We start from the raw sequence: 16,010 nt of genomic DNA on the forward strand, positions 1-16,010 counted from the left end.
ATGCACGAAATGGAGAGATGTCAGAGTGAGTGGGCTGCCAGTGCTGGACCAGCGCCCTGTGCGGTTTGGGGGGGGAATGGTGCCTTGCTCACGTGCACTTGGCAGTGCCCAGGTGGTGAACTGGCATCTCTCCAGCTACCAATTTGCATGTATGTAGTAAAATAAATGATCAGTTCACTACTTTCATTGTTATTATTTTTTTTTAATTTTATAGCATTTGAAAAAAATTAGAAGTGACAAAAATATAGGAAAAAGATTTTTTTTTTAAATGTCAAAAAGCGCAGGAAAGAAATCAACAAAAATTTGAAAAAATATTTCCTTGCTGGAGTGTGACATGATTTGTGTTTGGATTGCGTACAAACCAATAGGGTGTTGGAATGGTAGATGTTTATACTTCATATTCAACCACAATCAAATTCACTCTATTCGGAGGGTAAATGGTTGGTGTTTTTTGAACGATGACAAGCCGGAATAAAAACAAGTCAAACTGAAATAGAAGTAACCAGGCTATTTTTAAAATGTTAGGAGTAGAAAGTACAGATAATTGTGTGAACATATAAGGAGTAGAAGTAAAAACTCTGAACTCAAAATTTCTACTTAAGTAAGTTACTTGACACCTCTGACTTTGAGTTTACCCATGTATACTGATGACTTGGTAGAAAGGTAAAAAAACAATTGCATGGTCGATAATCCACAAACCCCCCACACAGAATAACCCACAGCATGACAAGACAGGCCAAATTCTACTCTTGTGGCTCTGTGTTGTAAAGTATGTCTTCTGACGTACTGCTTATATGGCCCTTGCCAGGGCTTTAAAAGAGAGTAGCCAAAGAAACTGAGCTTGGAGGTGTCACACATAGTGTCCAGCGTAGGGTTTCATTTTTAAAATAACTTGTGGTTTTGATTTAAGAGGATCAAAATCCAAATCCAAATGTATCTCTAAAGCACATTTAAAAACAACATCAGCTGACCAAAGTGCTGTACAATCAAAACATGGGCAGCTAGCAAGATCACCTGGTAGAGTGTGCGCCCATATAGAAAGACTTAAGACCAGTTTAAAAGACAAAAGGACATCATAGTGTGTTAACAGCCTGAGAATAAAAATGTGTTTTAAGATGGGATTTAAAAACAGGCAGTGTAGGGGCCGGCCTAACATGTAGAGATAATGGGATAGAAATTCAAAGCTCAAATTGTATGGATTGTTATGTTCTCCACCTCATCAGAATTAGCTTTATTGGTCAAGTATGTGTACACATACTTTACACATAGTGTACACACACTTCCAGTTGAAATAAGTCAAGTGCTTATGTAAATTGTAAACAAATATGTAGTAGTCCAAATAAATAAGTAAATCTTGAATGGCTATACATGAATTGGTGGTTGTGTACAGTATATGTGATGATGCGTACATGTTACAGCACAATGTGCATGTGGGATTTATACTGCTGATTGTGACTGGCAGGCCACCTTTGAGAAGCTGGAGAACGAACTGAAGGAAATCAACACCAACCAGGAAGCCCTGAAGAAGAACTTCCTGGAGCTGACGGAGCTCAAACACATCCTCCATCGGACACAGCAGTTCTTTGATGAGGTTTGCTCATTTCACCCTCTGAGACGCACAATTAATGTGCTTCCCTAAATAAGGTAATAGGGGTCATCCTAATGTCTTTGATAGATGGAGGATCCCAACCTGCTGGAGGAGTCATCAGCTCTGATGGAGGGCAGTGAGGGGGGCCGCGGGGCCCCGCTCAGACTGGGGTAAGGCATATTTTACATTTTCATACACATTCTCTTGGCAAATACTGAAATACTCACACGAATTTCAAATGAGACATTACATCACATAAAAACACATTTTGGGGGTCATTAGGATGTCCTCAACTACTTAGTGATTTATTTAAAACATCTGTCATATTTTGTCCTGATGTATTGTCCCTCAGCAGATGAAGCAGCCATATATTCAGATAACAGTGTTTTACTTCAAATAATTTGAAAATTTACTAGCAATGAAAAATGACTATAGTGCATTAGTGCATTTCTTGGTTTATTACCACATGTAGATTTGTGTAACAAAGGGAAACCATTGACAGGAATGTAAATATATAATGTTTCACCATCAGTGTTAGGCAGGTTACTCAAGAACACTTGTTACTTAGTATTAAAAGTAATTAGTTGCGTTAATTGTTACATTGCTATTTTACTTCTCCCCAAACAACAACAAACAAAACAAAACCCTATAAAAACACACAAAACAAATGCACAACCTCGAGCTCTTTAAGAATTCATTCTACTTTATTGGAACAATAATTACCCATATAGGAAGACCCAACGGACCCGAAGGGTTCGGCCTTAATTTCTATCATTTTACACAAGCTCGGGCCAGGCTTGGGCTTGCACTCCGGGTTGCGCGGTAAATGAGCGTTCAGGTGATTAGCGCAAAAATGAATGCTGAGGAGGTGAAACGGAGGCTGGCCCCTGGTGATTACATTTTGGTTGCACCTCAAAGAAAGCCAAGTCTGGTGTGGAAAACTTTAAACTAATTGATGTCAAAATGTATAAATGTATAAATGACTAATTCCTGACAAAAGGCAAAAGAGCTGTGTGCGTGCGTACATCTGAATAATGTAGGGCTGTAAACGGGTTTGGGCTTTTAAAAAGCTGTCAATCAAAATGTACTTTTGTCGGGTTCAGTCCTTGTCGGGCCTAACGTTTAGCGCCTGATTACAGCACTAACGCAGATCCCCATAACCATAGTAACTCCAGTGAGGGACGCTGCCCTGCTCTGCTCACAGTGACATGGTGGATGTCATCAAAGTAACCAACACGGATCAAAGCCTTTATATAATGACACTACTTTCAGCTCTTGCAAGTATTTCTCTCTCTGTCATCCTTTGAATAGCTTTTTGGCTAGCCACATGACGTGACCTGCCCTGGCCCTGACCTGCCTTACAACAAGCATACACGTCACGTCATCATACAAGAAAGCCGACCTGGGACAATAATCAAATCACATTTGTGTGATGCAGTAATGCAGTATTACTTGGATTAGTAACAGTAATATAATTACGGTATTGGAAATTGTAATCCCTTACACTACTCGTTAATTTGGATTGTATTAATATTACAGTAATATATTGCTAAGTAATTTGTTACTGCCCAACACTGGTCACCATTGTGCATTTCTGGATAGATAGAATTGTGCTCTATGATGTATCAAACATTATTTGGAACATTGCCATTTTTATATACTATGTTACCACTGTGTTGGGTTTCCATAATATCAGGAAGATATCCAATTAAGCTAGTTAGCTAGCCTGCTGATCAAGTATGATTCAAAATGGTCATTTCCATTTATTTATCACTCTTTTTAACAAAAACCTGTCCTTCTTGCCACCGTTTAGTGTGACTGCGTATATACAGTTGTCCGTTTGTTTTGGGTTATCAACTTGGAGAACTTGTATTTTTTGTCTGTGCAGGTTTGTGGCTGGAGTTATCAGCAGAGAGAGGATTCCGACCTTTGAGAGGATGCTGTGGAGAGTGTGTCGCGGTAACGTCTTCTTAAGGAAGGCAGAGATTGAGGACCCATTGGAAGACCCCGCCACGGTCAGCACACATGACACACAATCATAGCAACTAGTAAAGTAACATTTTAAGAAGAAGAAAAAAAAGAAGCAAGCTAAAATCAGTCCTACATTTTTACATTTTAGAAACAGATACACGACTCATCTGTGAGTTGTGTAAGTTGGTGTAGGTTTCTAAAAACCTCTTCTCTTCCCAACAGGGAGACCAAGTCCACAAATCAGTGTTCATAATCTTCTTCCAAGGTGACCAGCTGAAGAACAGGGTGAAGAAGATCTGTGAGGGGTGGGTGTTACTGAAGAAGATGGCTACAATACTTTCAAGCTGAATAGAAATAGGAAGGACTATATTGGTTCACAACTACAGGGGGATCCATACAAATGCTGTTTATCCAGACTAGCAAACAAGGGGACATGGTGCCATAATAGACCATAGAAAGTAAGGGACAAGAATGGTCTACACTTTGACCAATGGTATATCGTCAACATTTTCTTGGAGCTAACGTCCAGCCATTTAACGAATTGAGGTTCCCAGTATTGCTTTGGTGGTTTTTGCTTGATGTCACAACAGGGCAATTGATTTAACACGTGGTTATCTTGGGTTGGGCTTAGAGACTACGTATTTATAATGTCTGTTTTACAAGCTTAGTGTTTACCAGACAGAAAAGCTCTAGCAATGATAAATAAAGGATCCAGTGTATTTGGAACTTGAGTCATGTCAAGAAAAAATCGATTTATTTCAGCCTCTGCTGCTTTGATTTTGACCCTTTTATTTTTGTTTTTTTAGTAAGGATATTTTTTAGTTCTTTCTCTTTTATCTGTCACTTGCATGTCCCCAACTTTGTTGAAGTGCTCAACTATATCACTGGAGTACCTTTTTCAATTCCACCATGCAAGATGTGCACCCTTTCATGTGTGCATCATAAATAAACAGAGTAAGAAAGAAGGAAACATGATGGAAACATGAACAAAGTACAGTAAAGTATGTGTTAGATGTTGTGAGCCGACTCTGTTGGTTTTTCCAGGTTCCGTGCCTCACTCTACCCATGTCCAGAGACCCCACAGGAGAGGAAGGAAATGCTGGCTGGAGTCAACAGCCGTATCGAAGACCTCCAGATGGTACGCTTGTCGCTATAATTGATCTTTAGCTCCCGTCACACATTATATCACTCAAAACAGGTTGGCAAAAAATGTAAATCGAGTAAAGTAAGAGTCAGTTTTTATAGAGATGGTTGACCTTGGAGTAAAGTCTGCTTATTGTTTAAGCCAAATTATCATTAGCAGTTCTGTTCTTTTTTTCAATTAATTAATTCATTCTTTCAATGGGTCTTTGTACTCTTTGTTAAACTACTGCTCACTAAACAAGAAATTAATCAGGAACTTTACACAACAGGATGTCAGTGTTCCAAATTACATAAGATGTTGGTGTTTTCTTGTGCATTAGTTCTTATCTGTGAAAGACCTTAGTCCCGTCTCATAGTGTTGTGGTTTCCTAAAGTTTGCCCTTATTAAGCCTGGAAAAAAGCCAGGTTCTGCTTGAAAGGTCTGCTGTAGGCTCAGCCTTCCAACCAAAGGCAACACTCTTATACCATATAGAGAATTTTACTCAGGCTTACATAGAAAAACTACTCTGATCTAATAAATACATCACAAATACTACACATTCCAGATGTGTATCTCACATTATGTTCATATAACAAAATAAAAAATAAGCAAAAAGTGTAGTCTTAAAGGCCATTGGATACAACACACACAGGTGGAACACAAAAAAACAGCATGTGAAAAATGAACTTTAACTTTAAAAAACTATAAAAAATTTCAAAGCAGCAGGCTTTGTGCTATGGTTGCCACTCATGTCATTATGACATTTTACCTCAGGTGAACCTATGACACTGTCAAGAATTACACTATCCATATATCCTGTGTTGACTGGACCAGGATCTACAATCTAAAACAAATCGCTCACACGTCTACTGTAGGTGCTGAACCAAACAGAGGACCACCGTCAGCGAGTACTCCAGGCCGCCTCTAAGACCATGCGGGTGTGGTTCATCAAGGTGAGGAAGATGAAGGCCATCTACCACACACTCAACCTGTGCAACATCGACGTGACCCAGAAGTGTCTGATTGCTGAGGTGTGGTGTCCTGTCTCAGACCTGGACTCCATCCAGTTTGCTCTGCGAAGAGGGACGGTAAGTTGTTGTTGTTGTTTTTTTGGTTTGGTTGCGTATTTAATATTCTTGTTTTTGTTGTGTGGTGTAAGTATCACATATTATTCTCTTCTTGTTGTTTACACCCATGTGGTTCTCAAAAACGGGGTCCTTGAACGGTTCCAGGGGTCCCCAAGAAAAAGGGATATAATTAGTTTTCACTATAATTTCATCCAAGAGTAGCCCAATGACAGATTTAATGACTATTTTGCTCATGTGTTTCTTCACTTTCTGTAATAAAACATCTAAAAGCAGAAATTCTATCAGGTGGGGGACCCTGTGACAAAGTCTTATCAGATGGGGGCCCACGGTCTAATTTGTGTCAGTTTAGAGGTCTTTGCTGTTTAAAGGTTTGAGAACCACTGCTTTACACATTGCAACTGTAAAATCATGGGCAACAATTAAAAAATGGTTTTAGATATTATTGACCTATCGTATGCTTTTATTTTGGCTGACTTTTACCAGCAATTTTACTTCTACCAGAGTAAAATGCAGACTCTATTGACTCTGTCTATCCAAAGCTCCCTGTGGCTCTGCTTCCTGTTGTTGTGAACTGTCACTCCACACTCATAATAATAATAACAATGTATACTTTATGAATCCCGCAAGGGGAAATTACAATGTTGTGACACATTTGAAATTGCACCAAGTACTGCAAGATAGAACAATAATGTGATACACTTACACTTGTATGTTTTGGCTTTTCCTTTTCTGTGATGAAACTGTAAGAAACACTGTCTTATTTGTATGGACAACAGCAACTTTGTAAAATAATATAAATATGGCTGCTGCTGGAGAAATATGGGTATAAAGCTAAACTGAAATGTCAATTCTCCTCACTTTAAAAAAAAAAGCAAATATAAATGATGTTGATCCTATAGCTGCATATTTTTGCATTTCAGAAGAGGATATACTACATTTGCACATAATTCTTTAGCTAGCTTTTAAGCCTAGATCTTCTGAGTGCAAACTGGAGAGAGCATTATACTGTTTCTCTTATGAATGATGACAATTATTGATCTAAGCTGACTGTCTTTTTTACATCATTCAGCCTTTGTGAGGACCCATTGTGCTTTTAAGTTTGTATTCCACTTAGACAGTGGAAGCTGGGAAGGCTAGCTTGCAAAAATTAGCACACAAAGTTGCAATCCTTTTTATATTATTTCAACACTTGCCGAATCCTTGGCACCAAGTGCTGTGTTCATCACACAGTACAAAGGGTGAGAGGTCTAGCTAGGCTGTTGGAATTGATAACACACAAGGCTGTAGTTCCTGCCACTAAATTGTAAAACAACTGCACCACAGTCAATACAATCATGTATCAGTCATACAAATGCGTGTACAGGTGCTATCACTGCAAAAAAAAAGGTAAAATTGAATAGAAAAGTGCCAAAGCCAAAACAAAAACCCAACCATATGTATTTATACAGTATTAATTGCAGTCTTACTTTTTTAATTTACATGAATGTTCTAAGGTCATGAGCATAGACCGTAAAATTAATAGATGTAGCATACGTGACGTCAACCAGGGGCAAATGATGCGGCCATGCCGATGTTAAGCTACACGCTAAAGTGGGAAAATCTATTCTATCTTCTATTGCCATGAGGTTGAGTGGTGGCCTCTTTAATTCATCTGGTCTTACCCTTTTTACATGGGCAGTATTTGACTGATAAGTGAGGGCTTTATTTGACAGGAGAGGAGCGGCTCCACAGTGCCGTCCATTCTCAACAGGATGCAGACCAAGCAAACTCCACCTACCTTCAATAAGACAAACAAGTTCACATCCGGCTTCCAGAACATTGTGGATGCCTACGGCATCGGGAACTACCGGGAAATCAATCCAGGTTATACAGGAATTTGTTTATCTTTATTTTAATTAATTACTCTTCATATTAGTTAACATATAAATTAATGATCACAGACACTTGTAATAGTGTAGCAGCAAAAAGATCTTATTTTATGAAAATATTCTGAATGTTTGTGCTTTCTTTCTAATTTCACCCTGTTCCCCTTCTGTTCTCAGTTTTTCTTTTTGAACAGTAATACTGTTTTTTTTCCCTAATTATTTTGAAGTGGCTTCCATTTTGTTGTTTTTTGAAAACATGAAGGCTACCATGAATAATACAACCGCTTAAAAACCTTTCAGCTTCTTTATAAGTGCATACTCCCTCCATTTCCTGGTAAGCTTTTGCTGTGAAATGTCTGCTGGAAGAATCAATTGTCGACTCGTCTCTCACCAGCTGCTGCAGTTGCTTGAACTGTTGCTCCACACCTTTCCTATCTCCGTTCTTCTGTTCATTGGCAGTAGCTCAACTGCTATTTAAAAAATGAACCAGACATTCGGCACCTGAGAAGAGAAGTCCTTGATATTACAAAACATTTTCAGCTTTTTGTAGACACTTCAACAGTCCATACTGATTGATATTCAACTTACTGAATATTTGAGTGGTTTTGATTGTTGTAGCCTCATTGTGTGATGGTCCCTTTCTGTGTCACCTGTTTCAGCTCCATACACTATCATTACTTTCCCCTTCCTGTTTGCGGTGATGTTTGGAGACATGGGTCACGGCTTGCTGATGACCTGTATTGCCCTCTACCTGGTCATCCGCGAGAGTCGCCTCGTCGCCCAGAAGAGTGACAACGAGGTACAGTAAGATATAAAGAAAAAAAGCCTTGATTAAAACTTTCAAACTCCACAATTAGAAACACATTATATTTCCAAGTTGTTGTGTGTCTCTGTAGATGTTCAACATGGTGTTTGCTGGTCGCTACATCATCCTCCTGATGGGGATGTTCTCCGTCTACACCGGAATCATTTACAACGACTGCTTCTCCAAGTCACTCAACATGTTCGGCTCTGGATGGAGCGTTAGGCCCATGTTTGGCCCCAAAGGAGCAAATTGGACGTAAGTCAGCCACCAGCTCTGCTTGCAGTGATACTGTTTGAGATTACCCACATCCCTGTTTTTTACCAATGTTTTCTTAAAGTTAGTCTACTTTATCTACCACAAATCAATAGATGAAGTTCAGCACCATGCCTAAGGTTGGTATTTTCTTAAATTTTCCATGAAAATTTTCAAAAAATATCAAAGGAATGCTTCAACATCTTGGGAAATATTAATATCTATCATATATTATCATGTATCCCATATCAATCTCACATGTACAGGGTTGGAGTCTGGGCGTGTTTATTCTAGCTTAGCATAAAGTAATAAACTAATGAACATGTTACATGTTTGTTTAATCTGAACACAAACATAAATGTAAAAACAACATTTACCTGACGTGTTGTCATAGTGAGTTTGGCCTGGTTTGGCACCGTTATGCCTTTACAAAAACAGAAAGATACTGTAGAAAAAAATTGTTTGGATGGGTAAAAAACATTTTTTTCAACCTTGAGCGTCAGCGGTTAAACAAGCTACAATGTACGTAAGTCCATCTTGTATTTACCTTTACAGAAGTGCTTGTTTTGACACCAACAGGCTCAGATTAATATTCTAAGTGTCTGACAACATTATGGAAAGGATTTGTATGGAGGTCAACCCTTTAGTTAAAGAGTAAGATCCTTTTTTTAAGCATAAAAACATCAGACTCCATGTAAATAAACATCGTAAAATACCATAGACTGTTAATATATGCAATCTATGTAAAATACACGTCATTTAAAGTCAACAGAAACAAAATAAAACTATGAAAAGCCACATTTGGTTAGTCTTTCCACTTTTCCAACATCACTACTCTAGTTTTGGTTGAATAAACACACAGTTACTAATTTACATGTGAAAATGTGCTGGCTCTATACACGCTAAAAGTATTGCTTTTTTAAATGGAGTTTGGTGGGTTTAGCGACTTCAGAGCAGTTTCTGGTTAAACAGAAAGGTCTCAAAGAGGTTTTAAAGGTCTAAATCTAAACTGATCCTTCCATAATGTTGTCAGGCTCCAAGAATATCAATCTGAGCCTGTCAGTGGAAAAAACAAGCACTTTTGTGGACGTAAATACTAGCTGGACAATTGGCCTTTTACCTTGCATTATAGCTTGTTGCGGACTGCAGCAGTCTAGTTTAATTCTGGACTAATGTTAAAGATTGTTGTTCCCATAAGTCACCTAGTCACCAAAACAGGAAAATAGTGTTGAAAAAAACACTAGTTACCCTTTAACTGTCGATTGTCAAGAAACAATGCACAGTTTTGCATAGTCAGTCTTCCTGGCTGTGCTCTGTCTTTAAGCTATGCTAGAAACTAAATTAAACATTGACTTAATTTTCAAAGAAACTTCCTAGGAAAAAAATTGGAAATTATACACCTGTAAAATAAACTGTCACAGATTGAGCATATAGAGAACTGACCAAAATATTCAGATAGTGTCAGGAAATTAATTTGTGTTTGATAATGTAGGATCCTTTTACACCACTCAGATCCATTCAGGTGTTATCCACCCATTCTCTGTTCTTTAAGCATATAACATACTATTGACATACATGTGATTTTATTAATCTAAATACTCTGTGTGGTAGACTCATCTTCTAAAATGTATTGCTGTTCCCTCTAAAACCTGCAGCGAGTAAATAATCTGCTTTATTAAAATACATTCTTTCATTTCCTGCTGATCTGTTCTAGGTATGAGACACTTGATGAAAATGCAGTTCTACAGTTAGATCCAGCAGTTCCTGGTGTCTTCAACGGGCCTTATCCTCTTGGAATTGACCCGGTAAAATCTGTTACCCTCACTAAAATAACAAAAACAGTAGTTGGCAGTTGTTGCTCTGGTAAGAATCACAGCCACACTGCTGCACTGGGGGACATGTTAGCGTACAAACCCCAATTCCAATGATGTTGGGATGTTGAGTAAATCAAAATTAAAAAAGAATACAATGATTTCAATTGACTACACTACAAAGGCATTTAATGATAAAACTGATAAACTTTATTGCTTTTTACAAATATTCACTCATTTTGAATTTGATGCCTGCAAAATGTTCCAAAAAAGCTGGGACAGGGGCAACAAAAGATTGGGGAAAATGAGGAATGCTCAAAAACACCTGTTTGGAATATTCCACAGGTGAGCGGGTAAATGGGGTATAAAAGGAGCATCTACAGAAAAAGTTCACAAGCAAGGATGGTTCACCACTTTGTGAACAACTGCGTGAGGTTTTTCAATATCTTGTCTTTGTAGTGTAAATTGCATATAGGTTGAAAATGTGTATTCTGTGTTTTGTTACGTTTTACACAACGTCCCAACTTCACTGGAATTGGGTTTGTAGTTTATTTTGAATGAAACTCAAATCCACCGCCCTGCGGCCCCAAATACTCACTAGAGCACCAAATGTGGATGAATCTACGCTGAAAATATTCCCCAACAAATGCATTTCCTCCTGTTTGAGTAATGGATGCTAAAAAGCTACAGTACCCTGCTGTTCTGTTATAGGACATTAATGAGCCTTTAAAAAAAGTAGCATCCCATATGTTTTATGTAAAGCACTCTGTTATAAATGCTATAAATACATTTTACTTACTTACTTACTTATTTGTGAGCTGTTTTTACAGATTGACATCTGCATTAATGACTAAAATAATTAACAAAAAGGAGAAAATTATATATTTGGCATAATGTTAGAACACAAAAAGAAAAGAGCAATAAGGGACAGTCACACCTTGGTTGGTCTCAAAAATTTGAGCTTGTTGTGTAATATCTGCAGATCTGGAATCTTGCCTCAAACAAGCTGACCTTCCTCAACTCATTCAAGATGAAGATGTCTGTGATCCTGGGCGTCATCCACATGCTGTTTGGAGTGTCTCTCAGTCTCTTCAACCACCTGTAAGTATTACACTCAACGGGAATGCTGAAAATGAACACCTAAACCATTGGGTCTTTCTCAGTTTTTTTACTTAGTTACTACATGCAAAAGGGTTTGAAGCTGATTTGAATGGCCACACTCAAAGACATAAAATAAAGAAAGGAGCGAGATGATGAATCATACAAATAGTGATAATGGTGCACGCTTCAGTCTTCTCCTCGGTTGTTTGCACAAAAAGTGATGAAAATTGTTCTGTTAAGAATGAGAAAAACAAGCTTGAGAGAGAAGTTTAAACCTACAAAGAATGGGCAGATGCTATTGGAAGACGATCTGAAACAAACTTCATTTGAAGTCCACTGAGGCCTTAAAACTACTCAGACCTGCCATCACTTGGCATGCAAATTGTACCATACATGTTCTATGCCAGGATTTATGTAGTTTGAAATTGTTTGAGGTTTTTGCCTATATGTCCACAAAAAAGGATGGTGTAAACAAGCAGATAATATTCTTGGATTGTCTCTCTCCATTTTTCTATTTTCTTAATTCCATTTGGGATGAAAATGTTTTACACCATGGCAAAATCTGCTAAAGCAAAAAGAAAAAAATCCCAAAGGAAAACAATGCCCACATTGCCCCCACTACAAACCTCTCATTCCATAGGAAAGACTGTTATGATATTAATACAAATGCATACAATAACACTGATGGAATGTGATGAAACGATTACCCTTGATGGAAACTGTTCTGACAGTTGACAGTTCCAGTGCTACACTATATAAAAATTCACCCGCTGTTTCATTATATTTTCACTGCAGGCCAATCAGTGAAACTGCTCGACAAATGCCACACTAGACTCTCCATCACCAACATAGCTGTTTGTTTGTGTTGTTAACTGACTTCAGGTACTTCAAGAAGCCACTGAACATCTTCCTGGGCTTCATCCCAGAGATCGTGTTTATGGCGAGCCTGTTTGGCTACCTCGCGCTGCTGGTCTTCTACAAGTGGACAGCCTATGACGCCGCCACCTCCAAGGACGCACCCAGCCTGCTCATCCACTTCATCAACATGTGTCTCTTCAACTACAACGACCCCATCAACAAGCCCCTCTACAGGGGACAGGTGCTCCTTCCATCATCCGCCCCTCTGCCTCTCCTAGCTTCCTGCCCTTCCCTCATAGCAAACAATAATAATAGCATATTATATATATACTATATATATATATACTATATATATATATATATATATATATATATATATATACTATATAGTATTTTTTATTTTTTATTTATAAAGGACAACACACATTAATCAACATTTCTGTAAATGTGCCAGTGTTAGCCAAGTGTCAGCTAATTTTCAACCTTAGTCTTTTGGCCAGATGAAGCAACAAAAATAAATAAAAAACATCAATACAGGTTAAAACATACACATAGCAATTAAAAAGACACCACACACAGCCACAGAAATACAAGCCTTCCTTATTTATTTATTTTTGTAAGCCATGCATAGCTGCAGAACGCATCAGGTGATTACATATACTGTATATATTACTATGTAATAGTAATTACATATACTGTATACATTACTTTTTCTTCTGGTCAGAGGTCAGCTATAAAACAGTAGCACTGGAAGTTATAGGAGTTATTCTTGCAGACATAAACTCAGAATGTTCAGTTAAAGGGCAGTCTTTCAAACTACCGTGATGTCATTTACTCTGCTAACCAGACCTACAGTGCAGCCGCAAAGTATTAGGACAGTGGAATGTTTTACATTTTGTTGGCTCTACTCCAGCTGGAGTTAAGCTTTGAGTATAAAACATTCAGGCTCTTGATACATATAAAAGTCAGAGGGAGATATTGTTGGAGAACTCATTTGCACAGCTAGTTTACCTGCTAGTTACCATACTACCTAGTTTGGTCTAAGTTTTCCATCTTCATTTTCTAGGTCGAGATTAGGGCTGGGTGATATGGCGTTTTTTATTTTTTATCAAAATCATTTCCAAATTGGGACTATGAGTAGCCTAGCCCCATTTCATCTTCGTGTGTAGACAAAAGCTTCACATTGATGCTTTACATTGTGCGCAACACTTTTTGAAAGGTGGGATTAGGTAATCATATGAAACCTTTCTCTTGTAAAAAATGTAATACACAGCTTTGAAAACATTTCATCAATCTCACCTTTTTACTGAAGTGAGTTGCGAGTGCATCGTTTGAGCCCCACTCTGTTTCTGTCTTACAGCTTCTGTGGCTGATGGCAATAAAACACCCATACATCTACTGTTGATGACAACTGCTCTTACTTTTTTACCAGCTGTACACACCACTCAACTGCAGTGGTAGTGGGTTATTTTCTCCCATCAGCCACAAGGGTCGGCAATATGCCATTCAATTCCATTCTAAAATTGACAAGTTAATCAAAGGTCAGAATTATGCTTTATTGTGTTTTGCTTTTACAAGAGAAAAGACTTTAAGGATTTGGACTAAGTGTTCCATTTAGAAAACAGATGTTTAACTTTTCCACTTCCAAACAGGACTTTAAGTCACCAAGCCCTTTTTTTTGGATTGTTTCAACCATTGTGTGGCCAAATGGGGGGTGGGCAAAATATTACCATACCACCAATTTCCCAATAACTTTTTATCCACAACAGCTCTCAACGTTTTAGGGTGCTGTACTGTTGTTGTTGCTATTTTTGTGCTGACACCTACAATATTTCTATCTCTTCCATCTGTGTGGCTTTTGATACCAAAACAAAAACATGTGGCGTCTTCAGCTAACTCAACCAACCTTACTATGACTATATTGGCATGACGGGTGTCAGTTCCTGATATGATTGGTTAGAAATAGTTGTGTTTCTGAAATGTGATTGGCTGTTGGTACAGAATACCATCACGCAATCATCAGTAAATTTTCTCAGAATCATGTAAGATTACTTATAGTTATTAAGGTATCCCCCAGCCCTCATCAAGAGGTTTCTTGTTCACACTCCCTTGAAGCAATAAAATAAACTGGAAAGGAGAATGAACGATGAAAAATGACAACAAACTAAGTCAGCCAAAGGGAGGTTTATTCCAAAGGACCACATCCATTTAGTCAGACCAACAATTTACCAGCATAGTGTTTATGTCCTGCTCTTGTTTGTGCAGATAAACCAGAATCAGCGTTATGTTGGAATAGATATTAAATGATTCAAATAATAGGTTACTATATATACAGTACAGGCCAAACGTTTGGACACACCTTCTCATTCAATGCGTTTTCTTTATTTTCATGACTATGAAATCAATAATCATGTAGATTATCACTGAAGGTATCAAAACTATGAATGAACCCACATGGAATTATGTACTTAACAAAAAAGTGTGAAATAACTGAAAACATGTCTTATATTCTAGTTTCTTCAAAGTAGCCACCCTTTGCTCTGATTACTGCTTTGCACACGCTTGGCATTCTCTTGATGAGCTTCAAGAGGTAGTCACCAAAAATGGTTTCCCAACAGTCTTGAAGGAGTTCTCAGAAAGGCTTAGCACTTAGCACTAAATGATGGTCCAATGATGGTCCAACTAAACACAAACCAGATGGGATGGCATGTCGCTGCAGGATGCTGTGGTAGCCATGCTGGTTCAATATGTCTTCAATTTTGAATAAATCCCCAACAGTGGCACCAACAAAGCACCCCCATACCATCAACATGTGAAGTACATGGTTATGAACAGTAAATGCATGTATACATGAGAAGATTATATCCACAGAGAACAATCTTGCATAAAAGTCTCCTTTTAACAGCTTGAATTTGTAAGCATAGAGGTAATCAGTCAGCCTTTATTCATATATACTGTATGTTATGTCTTCAGATCAGAATATTACTTTTTATATTTAAAACAACAAATAACTGTAATGTAACTGTAACTGCTTGTAATAAGTTGAGAATGAGACAAACAAAAGAAAGTGCTGTCTTTTTTTCCGTACCAGCTGAGAGTTAGCCCTCACCAGGATATGTTTAGGAAATTAGCATTGTCTGGTCACTGCTACACATGACCAACACCTTGTTAACCTCTTTCTGTTTGAATCTGTAGATGGGGATCCAGATTTTGTTGGTGCTGATTGCCCTTGCATGTGTACCCTGTATGCTGATTGTGAAAACTATGGTGCTTCGGCGTCAGCACATGTGGAAAAAGCACCTGGTATGTGGCTCTGACCCCACCTATAACCTTACTGCCACCTTTGATGAATAACATTTATAACCTTTGGTATAACCTTTTTTTTCTACTCTTATTCTGCCATTCATTTCAATGCATTGTATTGTGTAATGTGGTTGGTTGTGTTGCCATGAAAAATGGTTAAAGCCTGCCTTGGAAACGCTCATATTGTAGTAAAAAGTTTTATAGAAATAATGCACAGACTAAGGACACCCTAACAGCTAAAGCTC

At 38.1% G+C, this 16,010-nt stretch overlaps 1 protein-coding gene across 4 annotated transcripts in view; it reads left to right on the forward strand.

The window, feature by feature from the left end:
- Window positions 1–16,010, forward strand: part of LOC116704593 (V-type proton ATPase 116 kDa subunit a) — a 37,568-nt gene that overhangs the window by 3,214 nt on the left and 18,344 nt on the right. For all 4 annotated transcript variants that reach the window (XM_032540181.1, XM_032540182.1, XM_032540183.1 and 1 more), the window contains exons 5-17: window positions 1,463–1,591; window positions 1,676–1,758; window positions 3,477–3,603; window positions 3,782–3,864; window positions 4,604–4,697; window positions 5,558–5,770; window positions 7,483–7,633; window positions 8,295–8,434; window positions 8,532–8,695; window positions 10,407–10,497; window positions 11,486–11,604; window positions 12,487–12,703; window positions 15,658–15,765. In XM_032540181.1, coding sequence (XP_032396072.1) covers window positions 1,463–1,591; window positions 1,676–1,758; window positions 3,477–3,603; window positions 3,782–3,864; window positions 4,604–4,697; window positions 5,558–5,770; window positions 7,483–7,633; window positions 8,295–8,434; window positions 8,532–8,695; window positions 10,407–10,497; window positions 11,486–11,604; window positions 12,487–12,703; window positions 15,658–15,765 — 1,719 coding nt within the window. The remainder of the gene's footprint in view (window positions 1–1,462; window positions 1,592–1,675; window positions 1,759–3,476; window positions 3,604–3,781; window positions 3,865–4,603; window positions 4,698–5,557; window positions 5,771–7,482; window positions 7,634–8,294; window positions 8,435–8,531; window positions 8,696–10,406; window positions 10,498–11,485; window positions 11,605–12,486; window positions 12,704–15,657; window positions 15,766–16,010) is intronic.

This window comes from Etheostoma spectabile, chromosome 16 (genome assembly GCF_008692095.1).
Source record: "Etheostoma spectabile isolate EspeVRDwgs_2016 chromosome 16, UIUC_Espe_1.0, whole genome shotgun sequence".
Lineage (NCBI taxonomy): Eukaryota > Metazoa > Chordata > Actinopteri > Perciformes > Percidae > Etheostoma > Etheostoma spectabile.